The sequence below is a fragment of the Gymnoscopelus microlampas genome (assembly GCF_963454915.1).
Source record: "Gymnoscopelus microlampas genome assembly, chromosome: 4".
Classification (NCBI taxonomy): Eukaryota; Metazoa; Chordata; class Actinopteri; order Myctophiformes; family Myctophidae; genus Gymnoscopelus; species Gymnoscopelus microlampas.
In genome coordinates, this window is record NC_139941.1 from 34,178,730 (window position 1) to 34,198,729 (window position 20,000).

The following is a 20,000-nucleotide window of genomic DNA, read 5'->3' on the forward strand; positions in this document are numbered from 1 at the left end:
TTGTTATCATCATGTGCTTTGTAAACAAACGGCGAGAAGGGAGAGATGCATTTTCTCCAGGGAGAGAAAACCCCCCCCCCCCACCTGTTTAACGTGTACATAATTGCCAATCAGTACCTCTCCAGTCTCCACGCCTAATAATCTCCTTGGGAAAGAAAAGAAAGAAAAAAAAAAAGCCTCGCCGGTGCTCATAAGATGCTTCTTTAAAGGGGCTACACCATGAATTTCATTTTTTTTTAGGTTTTTAGTATTTTTTGGGCTCCCCAGTGTCTCTTGTACCCCAAAAAATATTTTTTTTTAACATTCAGTCATTCATGCTCATTTCATGGATTTCCTGAATGGGCGTGTCTGAACAAGCCATTTCAGAATGGCAGGGCAAGTGATGTCACTTGCCCTGATTTTGCATTGATGATGGCCAGACAGAATTGCTCAGTAGCTCCCCCCTGCCCAATAGGACGTTTTGGTATTGCAGCTGAAAAAGCTTGGAATGACAGACAGTCAGATTGTGAGAAAAAATATCTGGATGTTTTTTAGGCTTACAACCTGTTTAAAACGTATTAGGGGGCAATATTTATAGATAATATATATTTTTTAAATTCATGGTGTAGCCCCTTTAACACTTTCAGCCCGCCGTCTCCTCTTCTTGCCGCCCGGAGTAGTAACGCCATGAAGGCGAAGAGAGGATGAGCGAATGAGCGTTTGGCCCTGACCCTGTCTCGCCACATTATCTCTGCTTCTGAGTGATTTTTAATCAGAAGCCCCAATTCCAAACCCATCCCTCAAGGTATTCAACCTGAAGACCATTTCATTAACTTCTCCACATCCTCTGCCATACTGCTGCCTTTCCATTTCAACGCGGCAACCATTCTTAACCCTTTAAGACCGGGAACGCATCTGTGTCATTTTTTCTTTTTTTTTTCTTTGGGCTATTCAAAAATAGCAGATCTACAAGCTCATAGCGCGGCACAGAGTGCCGCGCTATGAGCTTGTAGATTTGCTATTTTTTTGAAAAATCTTGAAAATGTGTGCAAATATTTTGAATATATATATTTTTAAAGTGAACATTTGTAACTCAAATCTTTGCTTCTGGGGGATTCTACAAATGTCTTCTAAATCCCAACAGTTAAAACAGGAAAATCAGTGGTTCTCAAACTTTTTAATGTAAAGGACCCCCAAAATGATATGTATTTGGCCACGGACCCCCATCTCAAAATATGTTGTTCCAGGAGCAAAGATTTGAGTCAAAAATGTTCCCTTTGAAAAATATATATATTCAAAGATTTGCACAAAATGTTCAAGATTTTTCAAAAAATAGCAGATATACAAGCTCATAGCGCGGCACTAGGTGCCGCGCTATGAGCTTGTAGATCTGCTATTTTTGAATAGCTCAACGAAATCTAAACATGACACACAGATGCGTTCCCGGTCTTAAGGGGTTAAAGATGCACACTCAAGTAATAATCAGATTATTCCTCCTGCGGACCGGAGGGGAGGTAGAGAAGAAGGGAGGAGGGGAGGAGAAAGGGCGGGGGGGATGAAAATATCAGCCATGACTGCATGGATGTCCACCCATAGGGCAGTGATGTCCACTATAGGTATACCTGCAGGTGTAGAGTTCCCCAGGGGTTCTACTCGGTACATAAACACATTTTTATCAATTTTTAAATTGATTACTTTTATTCATACACTTACCCACTTAAACCCATTATTCTTTGTTGACCGTGGCCCCCCAGGGGTCTATACTTGGCCCCAGAATGCCAGAATAGGGATGCTAGGGTTCATGTGGTAAATACAAATCAGAAACAAATAACGAGGTAATATCGACGCTGTCGGGGGGGAAACCTGGTATGTCCAAAAAACGTTCCTTTTTTATTATTATTTTAAAAAACTTTTAACCCATTAAGACCTGGAACGCATCTGTGTCACTTCTTGAATTGAGCTAAAAAAGCATTATTTTACACTTTGGCTATTTTTTAAAAAAATCGTGAAATAGAAAATGAAAATAGCCGATCAACAATCCCACGACGCGTCACATTGCGACGCGTTGTGAGCTTGTAGATCGGCTATATTCACTACTTTTGGGGTGACACTCTTATGACGAAGTAGGACATTCGTTTCCAAAAAGAAAAAAAAAAGTTTGAAATATGGAGATACAAGGTTTCTGCCATGACAGCAACGATATTACCATTATTACCACTACCGTGCAGAGAGACAAACGATACAGAAAAGGGGGAAAAAACACACATTATTACACACGCTACGTGTACACAAGAGACACACACGAGCGGCCTGTGCCCCACCCCACTCAAAATGCTCGACATCACACACACACACGCTCTGTCCCGTTTGTAATTAACGATTCCCCTAAAAATAAAACAACATTAGCCTCCCGCCTCGTGGCCCCTCACCAGGCAACAGCTGGGGCGGCAAGGACTCTGTGACTCCACCGTTATCTTGGCACACCGGCGGCGCGCACGGTCTGGCGCGTGGCGGCGGCGAGGGCAGCAGGCCGTCGACTAGGGGGTGTCGGCGGAGTCTGCCAGATCGATGCGGAGGGCGGGAGTTTTGCCGCCCCCCTTGTCGGTTTGTTCCTTCTTGTTTGGGGTGAGTTGTCTAAAACGGTTCGCTGAAGGAGAACTAAACACAAACACCAACACTCCCAGCACGTCCCCCCCGTCCCCCCCTCCCCCCACCCTGTGTTGTTGTGGCTACCACTTTGGGATTCTGCTGAAGGACTCGCTCCTGTTCGTTTACAGGGCAGTCACCTCCTCCACCCCTTGTGCCCCCCCCCCCCCCCCCCCGAGCACCACCACCGTCACCACCCCCACCTCCTGTCCTTCAGCGAGAGAAAAAAAAGGACTTTGCATGTATAGCAGGGGAGAGACGCCATCCAGCAGATGGATTATGGAGATCAAGCTGGTTAACCCGTTCAATCCAGGGTGTCGTTTTAGAGTTCTTTCTTTGGGCTATTCAAAAAATAGCAGATAATATCGCAATAAGCTCATAGCGCGGCTATAAACTTGTAGATCTGCTATTTTTGAAAAATCGTGAAAACGTGTGCAAATCCTTTAAATTATATATTCTTACAGCGAACATTTGTGAAATATTTTAGTTCCACGGACTCCCAGAAGCAAAGATTTGAATTACAAATGTTCGCTTTAAAAAATATATATATATTTTTTTTTTATATATATAAAAATATATATATATATATATTTTTTGAATATATTCAAAGATTTGCACAAAATGATCAAGATTTTTCAAAAATAGCAGATCTACAAGCTCTTAGCGCGGCACTCGGTGCCGCGCTATGAGCTTGTATATCTGCTATTTTTGAATAGCCAAAGTGTATAATAATGATTTTTAGCTGTGTCATCAAAAAATGACACAGAAGCGTTCCAGGTGGCACTGAGTGCCGTGCTACGAGCTTGTAGATCTGCTATTTTTGAACAGCCCCAAAGAAGTCTAAAAAAATTACACAGATTGCGTTCCCGGTCTTAACGGGTTAATTAAATTCAACATGCTGACTGTGGCTCCAAGCCCTGGACCTCCTGTCCAGGTTGTGCCCCTTCCCTCTCCATCCTCCCTCGCCACTGGTCACTTTGCCAAGACGTGCTGTTTTCAGCTGCAGTTGAAGGTTGGTCACCGGTGTGTGTGAACCTCTGATGTGGAGCATCCAGTGTGATGGAGGTGCTGTGCTGGGTGAATTACTTTGGATGTTATTATACCGATGATGAATTATAACTTTGTTGGTCAGCGAAACAAATGAACATTCCCGGTGCCAGGGATGCTTTTTGGGGAGGTTGGTTGGGGTTGGTGGTTTACGCAGGGATATTGCACTGTTCAGCCGTGTAATCAGGGTTCGATTTTGTACACTTTGGCTATTCAAAAATAGCAGATATATAAGCTCATAGCGCGGCACCGAGTGCCGCGCTATGAGCTTGTAGATCTGCTATTTTTGAAAAATCGAGAAAATGTGTGCAAATCTTTGAATATATATATTTTTAAAGCAAACATTTTGTAACTCAAATCTTTGCTTTTGGGGGTCCCTGGAACAAAATATTTTGAGATGGGGGTCTGCGAAATACATATACATTTTGGGGTCCTTCACATGAAAAAGTTTCAGAACCACTGACATAGCATTTGGCAACATAAGTTTTTTCAAAAACCTTTAAGATTTAGAAGACATTTTGTAGAATCGGAACCTCAGACCTTAATGGGTTAAAAAGGTGCAATATAAATAAAGTTTATTTACGAAAAAACATCAGAAGAAAAAATAATAATATGGAGATACAAGGTTCCACAGTTGTTAGTGGGGGGCTTGTATAGCAGGATGACTGTATGGCTGTTATCATCTCTCCCGTCTCCACAGGCAACCCTCTTCTCCTCAACTCAGCCATCCAGCCTTCAGACTTAACAGTGGGCCGGACGTACACCACGCCCCTCTGCTTCCAGGACACCTTTGACCCCCTGCCAGACATCAAGGTCAAAGTTGAGAGCTCCTTTATGGTTTCACTAGGTGTGGCCGAGCGGGGGGCGGAGTTCCACGCCAAGGCCCCGCCCTCACTGCCAGAGACGTTCCCGCGGGGGATGGGGCGAGACTGTTGCAGCACCGCCACCACTGTGGACCGCCGCAAGAAGGGCCTGCTGACCCCCAACGGGCCCTTCAGCACCCCCGCAGCCAAAGAACAGCTGAGGACCACGGGCAAGTTCGGACACCCCGGGGGGCGGCTGGTGGTGCCCAACACAGGTGAAGCTCGTTAAGCACCTTAATAGCACAATGACACGACATTACACAATACAATACAGAATAAACACATTGAAATCCAGAGTGTTGATTAATCCATTAAGACCGGGAAAGCATCTGTGTTTTTAGATTTATTTGGCTTGAGAAATCTAAAATTCTTTAGAAATGAATTGGAAATTAAAAATGTATACTCAAAGATTTGCACACATTTTCAAGATTCTTTTTCAAAAAATTGCAGATCTACAGGCTCATAGCACTCTGTGCCGCACTATGAGCTTGTATATCTGCTAAAAACAAGAAAAAAGAAATCGTGAAAATGTGTGCAAATCTTTGAATATATACATTTTGAACTCAAATCTTTGCTTCTGGGGGTCCCTGAAACAAAATATTTTGAGATGGGCGGGGCCGCGGCCAAATACAGATCATTTTGGGTGGTCCTTGACATGAAATAAGTTTGAGAAACACTGATTATAGCAACATACTGTAAGTTAAAGAAAACAAAAACTGTTAGGATTTAGAAGACATTTGTAGAATCCCCAGAAACAAAGATTTGAGTTAACAATTTGCTAAAAAAAAAAACACAACTTATTTTTAATTTTTTTGAATAGCCAAAGAATTCTTAAAATGACACCGATGCGTTCCCGGTCTTAATGGGTTTAGTTTACATGTTCAGTTAAACGATTATTTAACAAAACAGGATTTTCCTGTGTAGAAGAAAGATATATAATATACTGTATATGAGAAAAATGCAGAGCTGCTTGGAAATCGGAAGGTTCCCGGTTCAATCCCCTGGGTTAGTATCGATGTCGAAGCGAGACACTTAACCCCTTAACTGCTCCCAATGAGCAGGATGATGCCTTGTGTGTGTGAATGTAATTCATATTGTAAAGTGCTTTGAAGCACATATTTCGCATATAATATCGCAAAATATGTGCATCACATCGCATAATATATGCGAAATACTTCGCAACAATTCGCATATTTCGCAACTTCCCACAATTTCACAGCATAAAATCACATAAGAACCCCGGATATTCCATCGCAAAATCAAGGATTTTAGCCGGCATAATCAAGGATATTTGGCTGCGTTTTTCTGGAGGGTCTAATTAGAGACGTGTGCTACAAGATGCCTGTTCAGTTCCATTTGACATAGAAGTACCCTGCAGTGACTGTGCTACTAATGAAGAACAGCTGCAGGAAGGATGCGGAATGAGAGGAATTATTTAACCACAAACCGTAGATGAAAGTCTGAACTGTAGAGAAAACCCAAGGTTGGCAGCACACAAATGTGTGAAACTTTGGGAATGCCTAATTAACCCATTAAGACCGGGAACGCATCTGTGTGTGATTTTTAGATTTCTTCGGCTATTCAAAAATAGCAGATCTACAAGCTCATAGCGCGGCACAGAGTGCCGCGCTATGAGCTTGTAGATCTGCTATTTTTGAAAAATCGTGAAAATTTGTGGCAAAATCTTGGATTACATATTTTTTTAAGCGAACATTTGTAAAATATTTAGTTCCAGGAACCCCCAGAAGCAAAGATTTGATTTACAAATGTCCGCAAAAAAAAAAAAAAAATCAAATATTTGCACAACTTTTCATGATTTTTCAAAAATAGCAGATCTACAAGCTCATAGTGCGGCACTCGGTGCCACGCTATGAGCTTGTATATCTGCTATTTTTGAATAGCCTAAAGAAATCTAAAAATGACACACAGATGCGTTCCCGGTCTTATAGAGTTAAAGCAGAACTCAATTATGAGGTCACATTTCCGACTATATCCACTGCCGTCTAAAAGTTCATTAAAGTTGCAACCAAGGCTGCCGCAAAAACATATAATGGCTAATGAAGCTCTATCTATCTTTATAATCTGCTGTAAAAAACTGTTGCTAGGATCCATCGGTGCCGTTCCCAATGCAGGTTATAGCTGATTGTTATTCCTCTGCAACCTCAGCGTCTCTCTCTCTCTCTCTCAGGCAAACAGAGGTCACATTCTTACCATGGCCGCCAACACAAACGCGGCAACTAGGATGAGGGCCTGTTGTGAGAGAGTGCCGCTGCCTGTTGTTGTTGGAAGGTCAACAGCCGATGTGAACCAATGTTGCACTTGCATACCCCCCCTTCTACTGGGGTCCTGTGTGTGTGTGTGTGTGTGTGTGTGTGTGTGGGGTACCAAGGGCCCTTGGCTTGCCTCAAGAGTGTGCCGGGTAATCAGTCAGTTTTGTCTCTCTGGTTGAGAGGTGTGAGTGCTGAAGTCACTCCTGTCAAGTGCGGCACTCACACACAGCATCCACACTGGCCACTAATCATTAACCCATTAAGAGCGGGAACGCATCTGTGTGTCATCTTTAGATTTCGTTGGGCTATTCAAAAATAGCAGATACACAAGAAAGATTGTAGATCTGCTATTTTTGAAAAATCTTGAAAAATCGTGGCAAAATCTTGGATTATATATTTTTTAAAGCGAACATTTGTGAAATATTTAGTTCCAGGAACCCCCAGAAGCAAAGATTTGATTTACAAAAAACAAAAAAAAACAAATATTTGCACAACTTCTCATGATTTTTCAAAAATAGCAGATCTACAAGCTCATATCGCGGCACTCGGTGCCGCGCTATGAGCTTGTATATCTGCTATTTTTAAATAGCCAAAGAAATCTAAAAATGACACACAGATGCGTTCCCGGTCTTAATGGGTTAAGCTTTTGAACTGGCGACTGTTCACAGCACTGCACAGTGGCCCTTGTTTCATCTCATGGCGGTGTTTAATCAAAACAGTTGAATGGAATTTTCCTTAGAAAGAAATCCATGGAGTTGTACGGCGCAAAACCTCATTTTTTATTTGAATACGTAGCTGCAAGCAAAGACGAGGGACTTCCAAGCATCTGCAATGCTTATTTAATTAACAAGAAGTAAGATTCTTGGTTTTCTCCCCAAAAAACTATTCATCCTGGTCATCACTATGCCGATGCTCTGTGGAGGCATTAAATCTACTTTCAGAAACATTTGATGAAGCTTATCACCTTCAGTGAAAAACGTGTTTCACATTGCTATGCATTGCCCAGCGGCTTTCTGATGAGATGTCGAGAAAGATTGTCGAAGATTTGTAGAGCAGAAGACCAGCGGAGAGCAAAGATGCAGATGACTTGAGAGATTAAAACGATGAAAGCGGTTTGGCTCAAGGCCAAGCTCTTTTTAGAGATAATTGCGAAAATATAAACTTCATTATTACGGCACCACCACGTTGAGGTCATTGAGGGTCATTCTATGTAGTGTGTTGAATTCGCAACTCACCTGGCAATTCTGGTGTGTCTAGGTCTCATGGTCTCCACACTTTTTTAATAGAAAAATAATGAGAACAAAAACTACAGGGTTCTTGAAGCTTTGCTGCTTTGGACCCCTAATGATGGGCCTTTGGACTGACTGTGACTTGCAGCAAAACACAGGTTGTGGATGTGGATATTTCGCTACAATTTCCAGCATTTTACCTTTTCTTTGATTGCGTCAGGTAGACGTAACAACAAAGCCGTCACCGCTAATGCACTGACACCATGACTGCAATGTGGAATATGTGCGTTTGTGTATTCAAAATACCCGTTTTCTAAAAAAGACCTGGCCACAAACCTTGTTTATATGCTGTATCTGACATCTCCCTCTCTGCTTCTGTGAACTTCCTTTGTAAAGTGTTAGCTGTGTGTGTGTGTGTGTGTGTGTGTGTGTGTGTGTGTGTGTGTGTGTGTGTGTGTGTGTGTGTGTGTGTGTGTGTGTGTGTGCGCGTGTATATCCCATTGAGACCTGAAGCCGATTCTACGTGTCTCCTAAATCTCAACAGTTTTCTGAATAAACGTATGTTTCTATATCAGTGGTGCTCAATCTTTTTCATGTCAAGGACCCCCAAAATATTTTGTTCCAGGGACCCCCAGAAGCAAAGATTTGAGTTAAAAATGTTCGCTTTAAAAATATATATAGTCAAAGATTTGCACACATTTTCACGATTTTTCAAAAAAAGCTGATCTACAAGCTCATAGCGCGGCACTCGGTGCCGCGCTATGAGCTTGTATATCTGCTATTTTTGAATAGCTCAAAGTGTAAAATAATGCTTTTTAGCTCAAATCTAAAAATGACACAGTTCCAGGTCTTAATGGGATATTGTTAGTGATCGCTTCTTGAGTGCTATTGCATGAGCAAAAGTTTAGGGAACAACAAGCATCAACAGCTCCCAGCTGGGGAGATCAAAAAGCAGTGAAGAGAAGCGAATAGAAGAGATTGTGCTGGGGTTGTTTTTCTGATTCTTGTCTCTCAAAGGACTTTCTTTTTTTTTTAAGGTTACAAATACAGAGCACAGTTGTGATTTATAAAACGTGAATAGATTAATTGAATTCACCCCAGTTTTCAGCGGTATATCAAAAATGTACGTGTGCCATTATTCAAATTATGACTACCATGTTTGTTGTTTGTTTTCTTTTTTATTAATGTTATTGTTACACTTTTTGAACGGTGGTACGGTGGAAGGATACAGAGGAATCAGAGAGAACTTTTTTTTCATTATTTTTTATTTTTTTCTAAATAAGACCTTAGCTTTGCCCTATGCTGTCAGCCTCTGGGAGTTGTTGCTAGTACTGACATATTTGTTGTGTGTTTTTCCAGGGGTCAGCTTGCTGGTGCCCCATGGCGCGGTGGCAGAAGATATGTCCTGGGAGATGTACATGGTGATCAATCAGGGAGAGGAGAGGTGAGCTGAGAGTTTACCCCCCAAGTATCATATAAGCCATCTATACCTGTCACTACTCACCTATCTTATCATCTGTCACCTTTTTGCCTCCTTTTCTTGTCCCCCTTCCATCCAGTGGTGGAAAGTAACTAAGTACATTTACTTAAGTACTGTACTTAAGTAAAATGTTGAGGTATTTGTACTTTACTTGAGTATTTCCAATTTCAAATACTTTTACTTCTACTCCACTACATCTCAGAGGCAAATATTGTACTTTTACTCCACTACATTTACTTGAAGACTTTAGTTACTAGTTACTTTTCAGATATAAATTATGATATTATAAAACATACATTAACCACTTTTTATCCCTATTTTATACCTAGGCTATTTGAAAATAGCAGATCTACAAGCTCACAACGCGTCGCATCGCGACGCGTTGTGAGCTTGTAGATCGCCTATTTTCAAATATTTCGTACTTTTACTTTTGGTACTTTAAGTACATTTTGATACCAATACTTTTGTACTTTTACTCAAGTATTTTTTTTATTCTGGACTTTTACCTGTAACAGAGTATTTTTATATTGCAGTATTGGTACTTTTACTTAAGTAAAGAATTTGAGTACTTTTTCCACCACCGCTTCCATCTGAAAGCCCTTTTTGCTTATTCATGTGTTATTGCTTTCATTAAAACTACACCGTCGAGTATGGCAACAATTCTTTGGTTCGCTGTTCGGCTTTTGATTTGCTCGTAAGCGTGGCTGAAACGGATTATACAGTTTGCAGATTTAATATGCTGTGTTATTGGCGTCGTAATTGCCATGGAATTAACGTCAAACAAATTGATGTGTGTGAGTGCTTGTGCGTGTGTGCGTACGTGCGATGGGTGCTGGGTCTAAGTCTGATATAGAACTACACTCTAGTCAAATATATAGTCATCTCCAGTGTTGCCAGATTGTGTGAGGGAAACAAGCAGCCAGGTCTAGGACAACCAGCCCAAAAGAAGCGACTATGGGCCACATGAGCACTTTAACATATACATCAGCTATTTGAAAATAGCAGATCTACAAGCTCACAACGCGTCGCAATGCGACGCGTTGTGAGCTTGTAGATCTGCTATTTTCAAATAAAATCTTGCGGGGAAATTATAATAAGCAGATCTGGCAACCCTGGTCATCTCCCACATATAAATTCCCATCCAGATCATGAGTGATCCAAGTTGAATTTATCTTTATTATGAACAGCTTGTCATGATATTATCAGCCATGCTACACTCAGAGTAGCCAGACGATATATCTAACACCAGGGGGCATAACTATTGAAAGGTGGTCAAGGCAAAGACAACAACAACAAAATGTGTGACGGATAAATGAATTGACCAACCACTGACCCCCATAGACCACCCCCACGGGCCAATCACAGACTTCTGTTACAATCCAGCCAATCAGAGGCTTGCCTGAGATTTTTTCTTGTAAAACTATGCAAACACATGCTGACTTGTGATTCAGCCCTTCTGTTGCTTTAAATAACATGGTGGATCTGACTTATAACCCATACTGACTATTTCTGAAGGATAATCTTGTTCCAGTAGGCATGCTGGGGTTTTAACTTTTTCTTAAAATAAGTGCTAAATACTCCAATCATTGCTACAGAGTGTTTGTTCAGTAACAGGGGTCTCTCCAGCTCTGTAGTAAACAGAAAATACATGTTCAGTTTGGGATACCAATTTGATCCAAACAGGACGAAGAACTCATACAGGATACAGGATAAATAAGTGAAATTGGAAGTGATGAAACAAAAGCAATGAGCAGACAGAATTGGACCTGTAACATTATACAACTGAATCTGATAAATGACATGTGTGGGGTTCTCTGTGGCCATGCCCTAGCCACAGGATTTTAGGGAAGGTCTGAACAGACTTTCTGTGTTAGCTGAATTAAGTGAGCGGTGATGCTGCGGTCACATTAACAGCAGCCTCGGAAACCCATGCCTTCTTTTTTGTTACAAAAGAGCCTGGGCGAACCATGCAGGAACGATGGTCTTAGGACCTTGTTATCTCCTAACCAATCAGAGTGCAGATGGGCGTCGCTCTAAATTTGGTGACGTCAGCGTGCTCCGTGCACAGGCCGGGGGGGGGGAGCGGGAGGGGGAGGGGGGAGGGGAGGCGGGGACATAGATTGGTGAAGCAATAGGAAGCGCCGCACGAATCCGGGCGGCTGGGTTTGGATCCGCCCTTCAAGACCATCGATTGGACTCGTTCTTTCAGTCTACATTAACAGTGACAAAAGCTCCTAAACGACCAAGAGTGGTCAGCTACACCAGTGGTTCTCAAACTTTTTCATGCCAGGGACCCCCAAATTGACAATTATTAGCCCGCGGACCCCCATTTGAAAAGATAAGCCAGGGACCCCCATAAGAGAATTTTTACGGCTCTAGCATTGATTCTCAACCATTTTAATTTCAAGGACCCCCAGTTTGACATGCATTAGGCTACGGACCCCCATGTAATGGCATTTATATCGCTGGGACCCCAGTTTATATTGTAAAATCTATGTTAATTTAGTACACTCTGAGAGTTACAGACCCATAAGGGTCCATTTGGTTCCTATCCATCATTTAGCTGGGGACCCCCTGGAACCCCCTCAAGTACCCCTGGGGGTCCCCGGACCCCACTTTGAGAACCAATGAGCTACACTATTGCCCAGTCGCCGTTGGAAGTGTTGCTCAAATGCTCAACACGCACATTGACGTCATCATGCGTGTGTTCGTGTATGGGATCGAAAAAAAAGCGAGAAAAATATAAAGGAAAATGCACATAGGCTTGGGTTAAAAAGAACAGTTCCCTGTCATTGAAGCCGTGAAATAAGTTGAAGCCAGCTCAACTCTTTCTGTAGCTTTTGTAGCTCGTCACGCAGCGACGACGGTTTGTGTCTCCATGTTGCCCGGCCTCCATTGAAAATGGCTCGTAGCCTGTCACTTTGTCGCTACCAGGAAGGCAGCGTAAGGTTTATGTATCCCTGTGGAACCATTGATTTGAACGTTGAATATTGAATTGAATTGAACATTTTTATTGCCGTTTTTTAAAAGTGCAAAGTACACGAAATGACTCGAGTCAGTGAACAAAATGACTGATGATCTCATTCACTGAACAAATCATTCGGTGACTGTGTGTATCCCTGCGAACGAATGAGTCGAATTTCATTCAGTGAACCAAATCTGATCTTGGAGTTTGTGTCTCTGTTAACCCTTTACGACCGGGAACGCAGCATCTGTGTGTCATTTTTAGATTTCTTTGGGCTATTCAAAAATAGCAGATCTACAAGCTCATAGCGCGCCACCGAGTGCCGCGCTATGAGCTTGTAGATCTGCTATTTTTTTTTTAATCATGAAAATGTGTGCAAATATATATATATATATATATTTTTGCGGACATTAGTAACTCAAATCTTTGCTTCTGGGGGTCCCTGGAACTAAATATTGAACAAATGTTCGCTTTAAAAAATATATATTTCAAGATTTGCACACATTTTCACGACTTTTCAAAAATAGCAGATCTACAAGCTCATGCCGCGCTATGAGCTTGTATATCTGCTTTTCGAATAGCCAAAGAAATCTTAAAATGACACACGTGCGTTCCCTTCGCGGCCTTAAAGGGTTAAATGACAGCAAGAAGAACGAATGGCTTCGCGAGGGTGCATCCGAATAGTCTAGTTCGCTGAGGATGGTTCCTAACAGTGTGCAATGACCCAGATGTACGGTATCTACGAGGCAGACAGGATAAGAGCTGGTCAAATTCTCTAAATGCTAAGGAAAGGCGCTTCACTGCTTCCTTTCTTTATCTCCTTTAGCATAAGGTACACTGGACCGTCCTTTATGAAAGGGACATTTGCGTTCCCCACAATTCCTCGCTCCAGCCATTTGGAAAAAAGTCAAGACCAAAATCAAACAAAATCCTATTGCCAACATGTCATAGTGTTCCTGTTCAGATTGCCTATCAGGGACGTGCACAGATAGACTCTAGGTGGTGCTAGAGCACCTGCCCTTTGCCCTCTTGACCAGTTTTTTTTTTTTTTTTTTAGTTTACAGTAGGGGTCTTCAACAGGGGGTCCGGGACCCCTAGGGGGTCCTCAGAGTTACTACAGGGGGTCCGCCAAATCTTTATGTGATATGATTTTTCTTTTTACCGTAACCACTCGAAACCTAGCATCCCTTTTCTGAGGAGAACTTTAGCCAAAAATAGCAGATCTACAAGCCCACAACGCCTCGCGCTGCGAGGCGTTGTGGGCTTGTAGATCGGCTATTTTTGGCAAAGAGGTATAGGTGTAGAGGGAAAGAAGAGCAGACCAAGTAAACAAAAAAAAGTATAATTTACTTGAGCACCTGCCCCTCAAAATGTCTGTGCACGCCACTGTTGCCTATCATACCAATAGGAAATAAGTATGTGTGTGTGTGTGTGCGTGCGTGCGTGCGTGCGTGCGTGCGTGCGTGCGTGCGTGCCCGCGCGCGTGCGTGCGTCAGACCGAGAGACAGAGAGAGAGAGTGTGTTTGTGCTTATACGTGATAGACAGACATAGAACATTAAGTATATACTTGACTGTAAATGTCATCTCAGCCTAGAGACAATTGGTTTTGTGTGGTCCATCATCAGAACATTATAGTTTAACCAGGCAGACCCACGTCAATAACATGCGCCGCTGTATAATTAAATAACCTGCAGTCACATTCTCTTAGTACCGCGGTTGGCTTTATGAATTCTCCTTCACATCATTCTTTGACCCCATGACAATGACGTTTAACATGGAGGAAAAGACAGGATATTTTTTGGGTTGTTTTTTATTTGCTATTTTTTGGACTATTCAAATAGTCTTCACTCAGTGGATGAACTCTGATCCCGGATGGAAATGACTGCGTTGCAGTTAAGTGGAATAGGCTGTATGCACAGCAGCCATATTGGAAATAAATTGCGCCTCTTATCCTTACTTCCTTCACAGGTGTTACCAATGATACTAATGAAGGCTCTGTTCCATTGTAGTGTAGCACTTTATTGGTTCTCAAACCCTTTAATTTCAAGGATCCCCATGACTCTGAGAGTGTACAAATGGAACCAAAACCATGTTTCCTTTTGTACACACTCAGAGTTACACACCCGCAAGGGGGCCATTTGGAACCCCCTCAAGGAACCATGAGGGTACCTGGTTCACACTTTGAGACACACTGGTGTTGCAGAGAGTTCCCGGTGAGTCAGCATGCACAATATCAGCACCCTGACTCTGTTTGACCAGAATGGAACAGAGCCTTCATTAGTATCATTGTTAACACCTATGAAGGAAGTAAGAAGAGGCCCAATTTGTTTCCAATATGGCTATTCCACTCAACTGCAACGCAGTCCAATGGCAGTTGGAGAAGTCATTTACACAGTCAGAGCTCAGTCAAGCACAGAACGATTTGGTGAACGAATCATTTGAACACATTCTTTAGTGAACTGATTCTAAGGATTGGCTATCGTGTAATATTGCTTAAGTACATACTGTCCAGCACAACTATTCTATTCTCAAGTAAGTTCTGTGTAAATGTAAATGTAGCTTTTTTGATCCTATAAGGCCAGCCCAATAGAATTCTAAAGAAGAGGTTTCTGAATGACCCGTGTGACCATGATGTTCAAAATGTTTGCCATGCACACACACACACACACAGATTCACACACAGACACGATGTCATATATATTCCAGTGACCCTCTCCGCGTACATCCTCTCAGCGGACCCCCTGCCCACGTACCTGTGTTTTTTAACCGCTGGGCTCTCTGACAGATGGGTCACAGCGAGCACTCTCCTTCTCTCTACAGGAAGTCCTCTAGGCGTCATTCACAGGGGTTTTTCATTTAAACGCACACTATGAATACACGGAACGTAGAGACATGTCTTGCAGGTGGTAGTCCAGGCCTTTGATCTGTGCTACGGAGAAAGTTAAGTTGGTGCTGAGCGCCCCAGGGTTCCTACAATATATCGCTTAATTTAGCCGTCAGGCTCAGAGGGAGGCAAAGTCAAACCTCCAATTTCTCCCCTTCACCCCTCTGCTTCTCCAGGGGAGAGTCAATATGTGGTTATACACTGACCAGATGTTGTCAACAGTGTGTCAGTCTGGAGGAGCCAAGTCACGGCCTCGGGTGGCTTCTTTAAAGCAACGGTGGAGGCAGTGATGAATGCAGTGTTTTTCACTGATGGACAATCCGCCATGGGGAAGAGAGAGGGGGAGCGAATAGCTAGATGTCTCCAGAGGCCTTTCATCTTGGTAGTATAACGTATATTATGTATTCCCATCACGGTGCAGGGCAATGACCCAGCAATGGACTGAGCCCCCCTCACCAGGGGGTGGGGGGGCTCTGCCCTACCCCGCGGAGAAACACCAGGCCGCCCGGCTCTCTCTCTGATGTGTCACGCCGCATTTGCTCGTCTCGGCTTCAACAAAGTCACAGAAGAAAGGCGAGACCTTCCCCCCCCCAAAAAAAAATCACAAATGAGAGAGAGAGGTGGTGGAACATGACAGGGTTTTTTGAGCGTTGGACTCACATGTTGGTGAAATATTTAACCCATTAAGACCTGAAGCCGATTCTACAAATGTCTTCTAGATCCCAACAGTATTCTGAAAAAACGTATGTTTCTATAATGGTGCTCAAACTTTTTCATGTCAAGGACCCCCAAAATTATATGTATTTGGCCGCTGACCCTCAAAATGTTTAGTTCCAGGGACCCCCAGAAGCAAAGATTTGAGTTAAAAATGTTCGCTTTAAAACAATATATATTCAAAGATTTGCACACATTTTCACGATTTTTCAAAAATAGCAGATCTACAAGCTCTTAGCGCGGCACTCGGTGCCGCGCTATGAGCTTGTTGATCTGCTATTTTTGAATAGCCAAAGTGTAAAATAATGCTTTTTTAGCTCAAATAAAAAAGTGACACAGATGCGTTCCCGGTCTTATAGGGTTAACTAAGGAACAGTGCCTGGGGGGAGAAATGGGATACCACCATGATGAGAGGTACTCGTTTTTGAGGTACTTGAATGAGTGAAAAATTGATTGTAGTCGGCGTTAAATTTAATTAACTGTAGCGTTACTTTGAAACTACCGTGTTTGGAATATACATCCATGCACAAAGGAAATCCATCGCTCACATTATGTCAGATGTGTTACTCTAGACTCTAGACAGCATATGTTGTTTTAGAAGTGCTTTTAAAACGTGAATGTGATCTAAGCCACGAATTGACTTTCTAGCAAGCATGCCAGCAAACAAGCAAGCAAGCAAACAAGTGCGCGCGTGCGTGCCTGCGTGCGTGTTCTTCTGGTGGAGGAAATGGTACTAGGTAATAGTGGTGGGAAAAAAACAGTAATTTCAGTGAACGAACGATTTCGTTCACGTTCATGGCAATGATTCTTTCAAAAGGATTCGTTCACGTTCTCGTTCAGTAGCTCTATTTTCTAGTGAAAAATGCCATCGCGGGAGCGTTTTTTTTTTACGTCGCGCCTACAGCCCGACCTCCCATCCTGTGTACGGGGGGGAGGGGATGGGGGCGTGAACGTAACAGTTTCAGAAAGTGAACGAGCTTGCCAGGGACGTGCACAGATAGACTCTAGGTGATGCTAGAGCACCTGCCCTTTGCCCTCTTGACCAGAAGTGCCCTTTTGAAAAAAAGAAGAAAAAAGTTTTTTTTCCCCTTCAGTTTACAGCAGGGGTCTTCAACAGGGGGTCCGGGGCCCCTAGGGGGTCCTCAGAGTTACTACAGGGGGTCCGCCAAATCTTTATGTGATAAATATATATTTTTCTTTTTACCATAACCACTCGAAACCTAGCATCCCTTTTCTGAGGAGAACTTTGTAGATCGGCTATTTTTGGCAAAGAGGTATAGGTGTAGAGGGAAAAAAGAGCAGACCACGTAAACAAAAAAAAGTATAATTTACTTTAGCACCTGCCCCTCAAAATGTCTGTGCACGCCACTGGAGCTTGTTCACGTTCTCGGCAAAGAACTAGTTCTTTGAAGACTGCCTGGTTGGACATCTGAAATGGAGAATCAGTCCTAATATGATAATCTTGCTCCCACTCTTTCTCACCTTACTAGCCTACTCCCACTGCTGCCGTGACAGTAGAATTGAAACAGCCCATTGGTGTGACATTGACTACTGTACCTGTCTGAGATGTGTCAGCCTTCAGGACAGAGACATTAGCTATCCACAGGGCTCAAACCTATCTGGTCTGTCATGTCTGGACAGGTCGCTTACGGCTGACAGGCAAGCATTTGCTCTCAAAGTCATACCTGTATGTGACCATTTATAATCTCCCATCCAGCTGAAGCACACGTCTTTGTACAGTACTGTGGAACAAAGCCTGAGATGGCATGTGAACTCGGGGGGAAAAGGACGGCGGGATGAATCTTTATTTCCGCTATCCACTTGGATCTAAATTGCATTGTCGACGTCTAGTTGATGCTTTACTTTGATTTGCCTGTGTTCTCTTTGTTTCATTAGGTTGAAAGTGTTTCCACATAGTGTATATTGCAGTTCCACCGAGTTCCCGGAGAACTTGCGATTTAAAATACAGCTAAAATGTTGCTTATTATTGCTAGATGCTTTAGGAAATGACGAACAGGGACATCTTCATCAGAATCCCCATGGATAGTCAATTGAAAATGGAATTGGACTTGTGTGTACTAGCATTTCATTCAACGTGGCCTGTGCTCTCAGGAGTTAAGCAAAGTGTTATCATTTCATATGGAGAGAAAGAGAGATACATGCAAAAAGCAGAGCGCTAGAACTTACAGATTGACAAACTGTTAGATTGACAGGAACATTAATCCATTAAGACCTGGAACGCATCTGTGTCACCTTTTGATTTGAGCTAAAAAAAAGCATTATTTTACTCTTTGGCTATTCAAAAATAGCAGATCTACAAGCCCATAGCACAGCCGCACTACGAGCTTGTAGATCTGCTAAAATAACGGAAAGGTTAATGCTTTGTTTTAACAGGCCATGTATTATTATACTGAAATGATTTGGTGCCAGGGACCCCCATACCAGATTTATATTGTTAAAATGTTTCTCATATTCATTCATATTTAGTTATGTTAAAAGAAGTTTTAAAAAGCTCTATATTCTATATCAGTGGTTTTCAACCCTTTTTATGCCAAGGACCCCTAAATTGATATACATTTGGCCGCAGACCCCCATTTGAAAATGTTTTGTGCCAGGGACCCCCAGAAGCAAAGATATCAGTTAATTTTCGCTTTAAAAAATACATATATTCAAAGATATGCACACTTTTTTCTCGGCACTCGGTGCCGCACTATGAGCTTGTATATCTGCTATTTTTGAATAGCCAAAGCTAAGTGGTTAAAAATGATTGTGACGCTATTAACTCATTTTGCTGGGGACCCCCTGGTTCTCCCTCAAGGACAACTGGTGGTCCCCGGACCACTGGTTGAAAACCACTGTTCTAGATAGCAATCATGTCTATATGATAAAGAAAGTAAAAGAAAAGATACCTGTGTTGAAGAGGCGTCCGTCAGTGAAGTGTCTTGTTCAAACTGTGGTCGGTGAACAGGACCAGCAGCTGAACTTATAGCATCTACAGTATGTTGTGGTTTAAAAACAGCCTGTTTCCTTTGTGCACAGAGACCAGAAATGGCAGCTTATAGACTTCACTGTCATTCCGACCTGAGGCCAATTCTACAAATGCCTTCTAAATCAGAAGTCAATTTTTTTTTCTCTGACATGTCAATATTGTCAGTTTCTGGGAAGTTTCAGAGTTTTCAGTTGCAAGACATTCCACAGAAAAGGGAGTTAGAATCTCAAGAAGGGGAAGTGTACCGGATTGCCTGATGGAGTCATCATTATTAGGACATGTGGTCATATAATTGCATGTGGTAATATAATTGCACTGGTTGAGAAACAGTGGGATGTATCATAGAATGCATACAGTAGCAAGTGTTAGCAAAGCACTAATCTTAGCTCTAATCTCACCCAACACAACAGTGGTCCCCAGGTTGATTCTCAATCAGGGTGGTGGTCCCTGGTTCACAATCAGTTGAAAACCCCTGGGTTAAATCATCCAAAACATGATGGCCTTTAACATTTTTTAACATACCTCCCTGCCCTGCATGGTTGCCGTATACCTCCAATCTCCCTCTATCTACCTCACTCTACGCCTCTAACCCTGTTGTTAATACTCTTAAGAATTTGGTCACAATTTCAAAACCACTTTGGTTTGTTATTATATTACCACATGCAATTATATGGCCACATTTCCTAATAATGATGACTCTCCTCTGGCCCCTATCTGTAACAATTCTCCTTTGATCCCTGCTAGGATAGACAATAATACATTCACTTTATCTGCCTCTCCAAATGTAAATATCTCTGTACTGAGGGTATACAGTATTCTCTCTCAGATAACCTTTAATTAATTAACCTTTTTCAAATATTTTATCTTTTCCGGCTCAAGATATTTTGAATACCTCCAGGCCTTACTTTTAATTCAAACTCTTGGTCCAAATAT

General features: G+C 42.4%; 1 protein-coding gene across 2 annotated transcripts in view; it reads left to right on the plus strand.

Moving 5' to 3' along the window:
• unc5db (unc-5 netrin receptor Db) overlaps positions 1–20,000 on the plus strand; it is a 317,860-nt gene that overhangs the window by 248,904 nt on the left and 48,956 nt on the right. For both annotated transcript variants that reach the window (XM_084055775.1, XM_084055776.1), the window contains 2 exons: positions 4,373–4,750; positions 9,394–9,478. In XM_084055775.1, the coding sequence (XP_083911901.1) occupies positions 4,373–4,750; positions 9,394–9,478 (463 nt within the window). The remainder of the gene's footprint in view (positions 1–4,372; positions 4,751–9,393; positions 9,479–20,000) is intronic.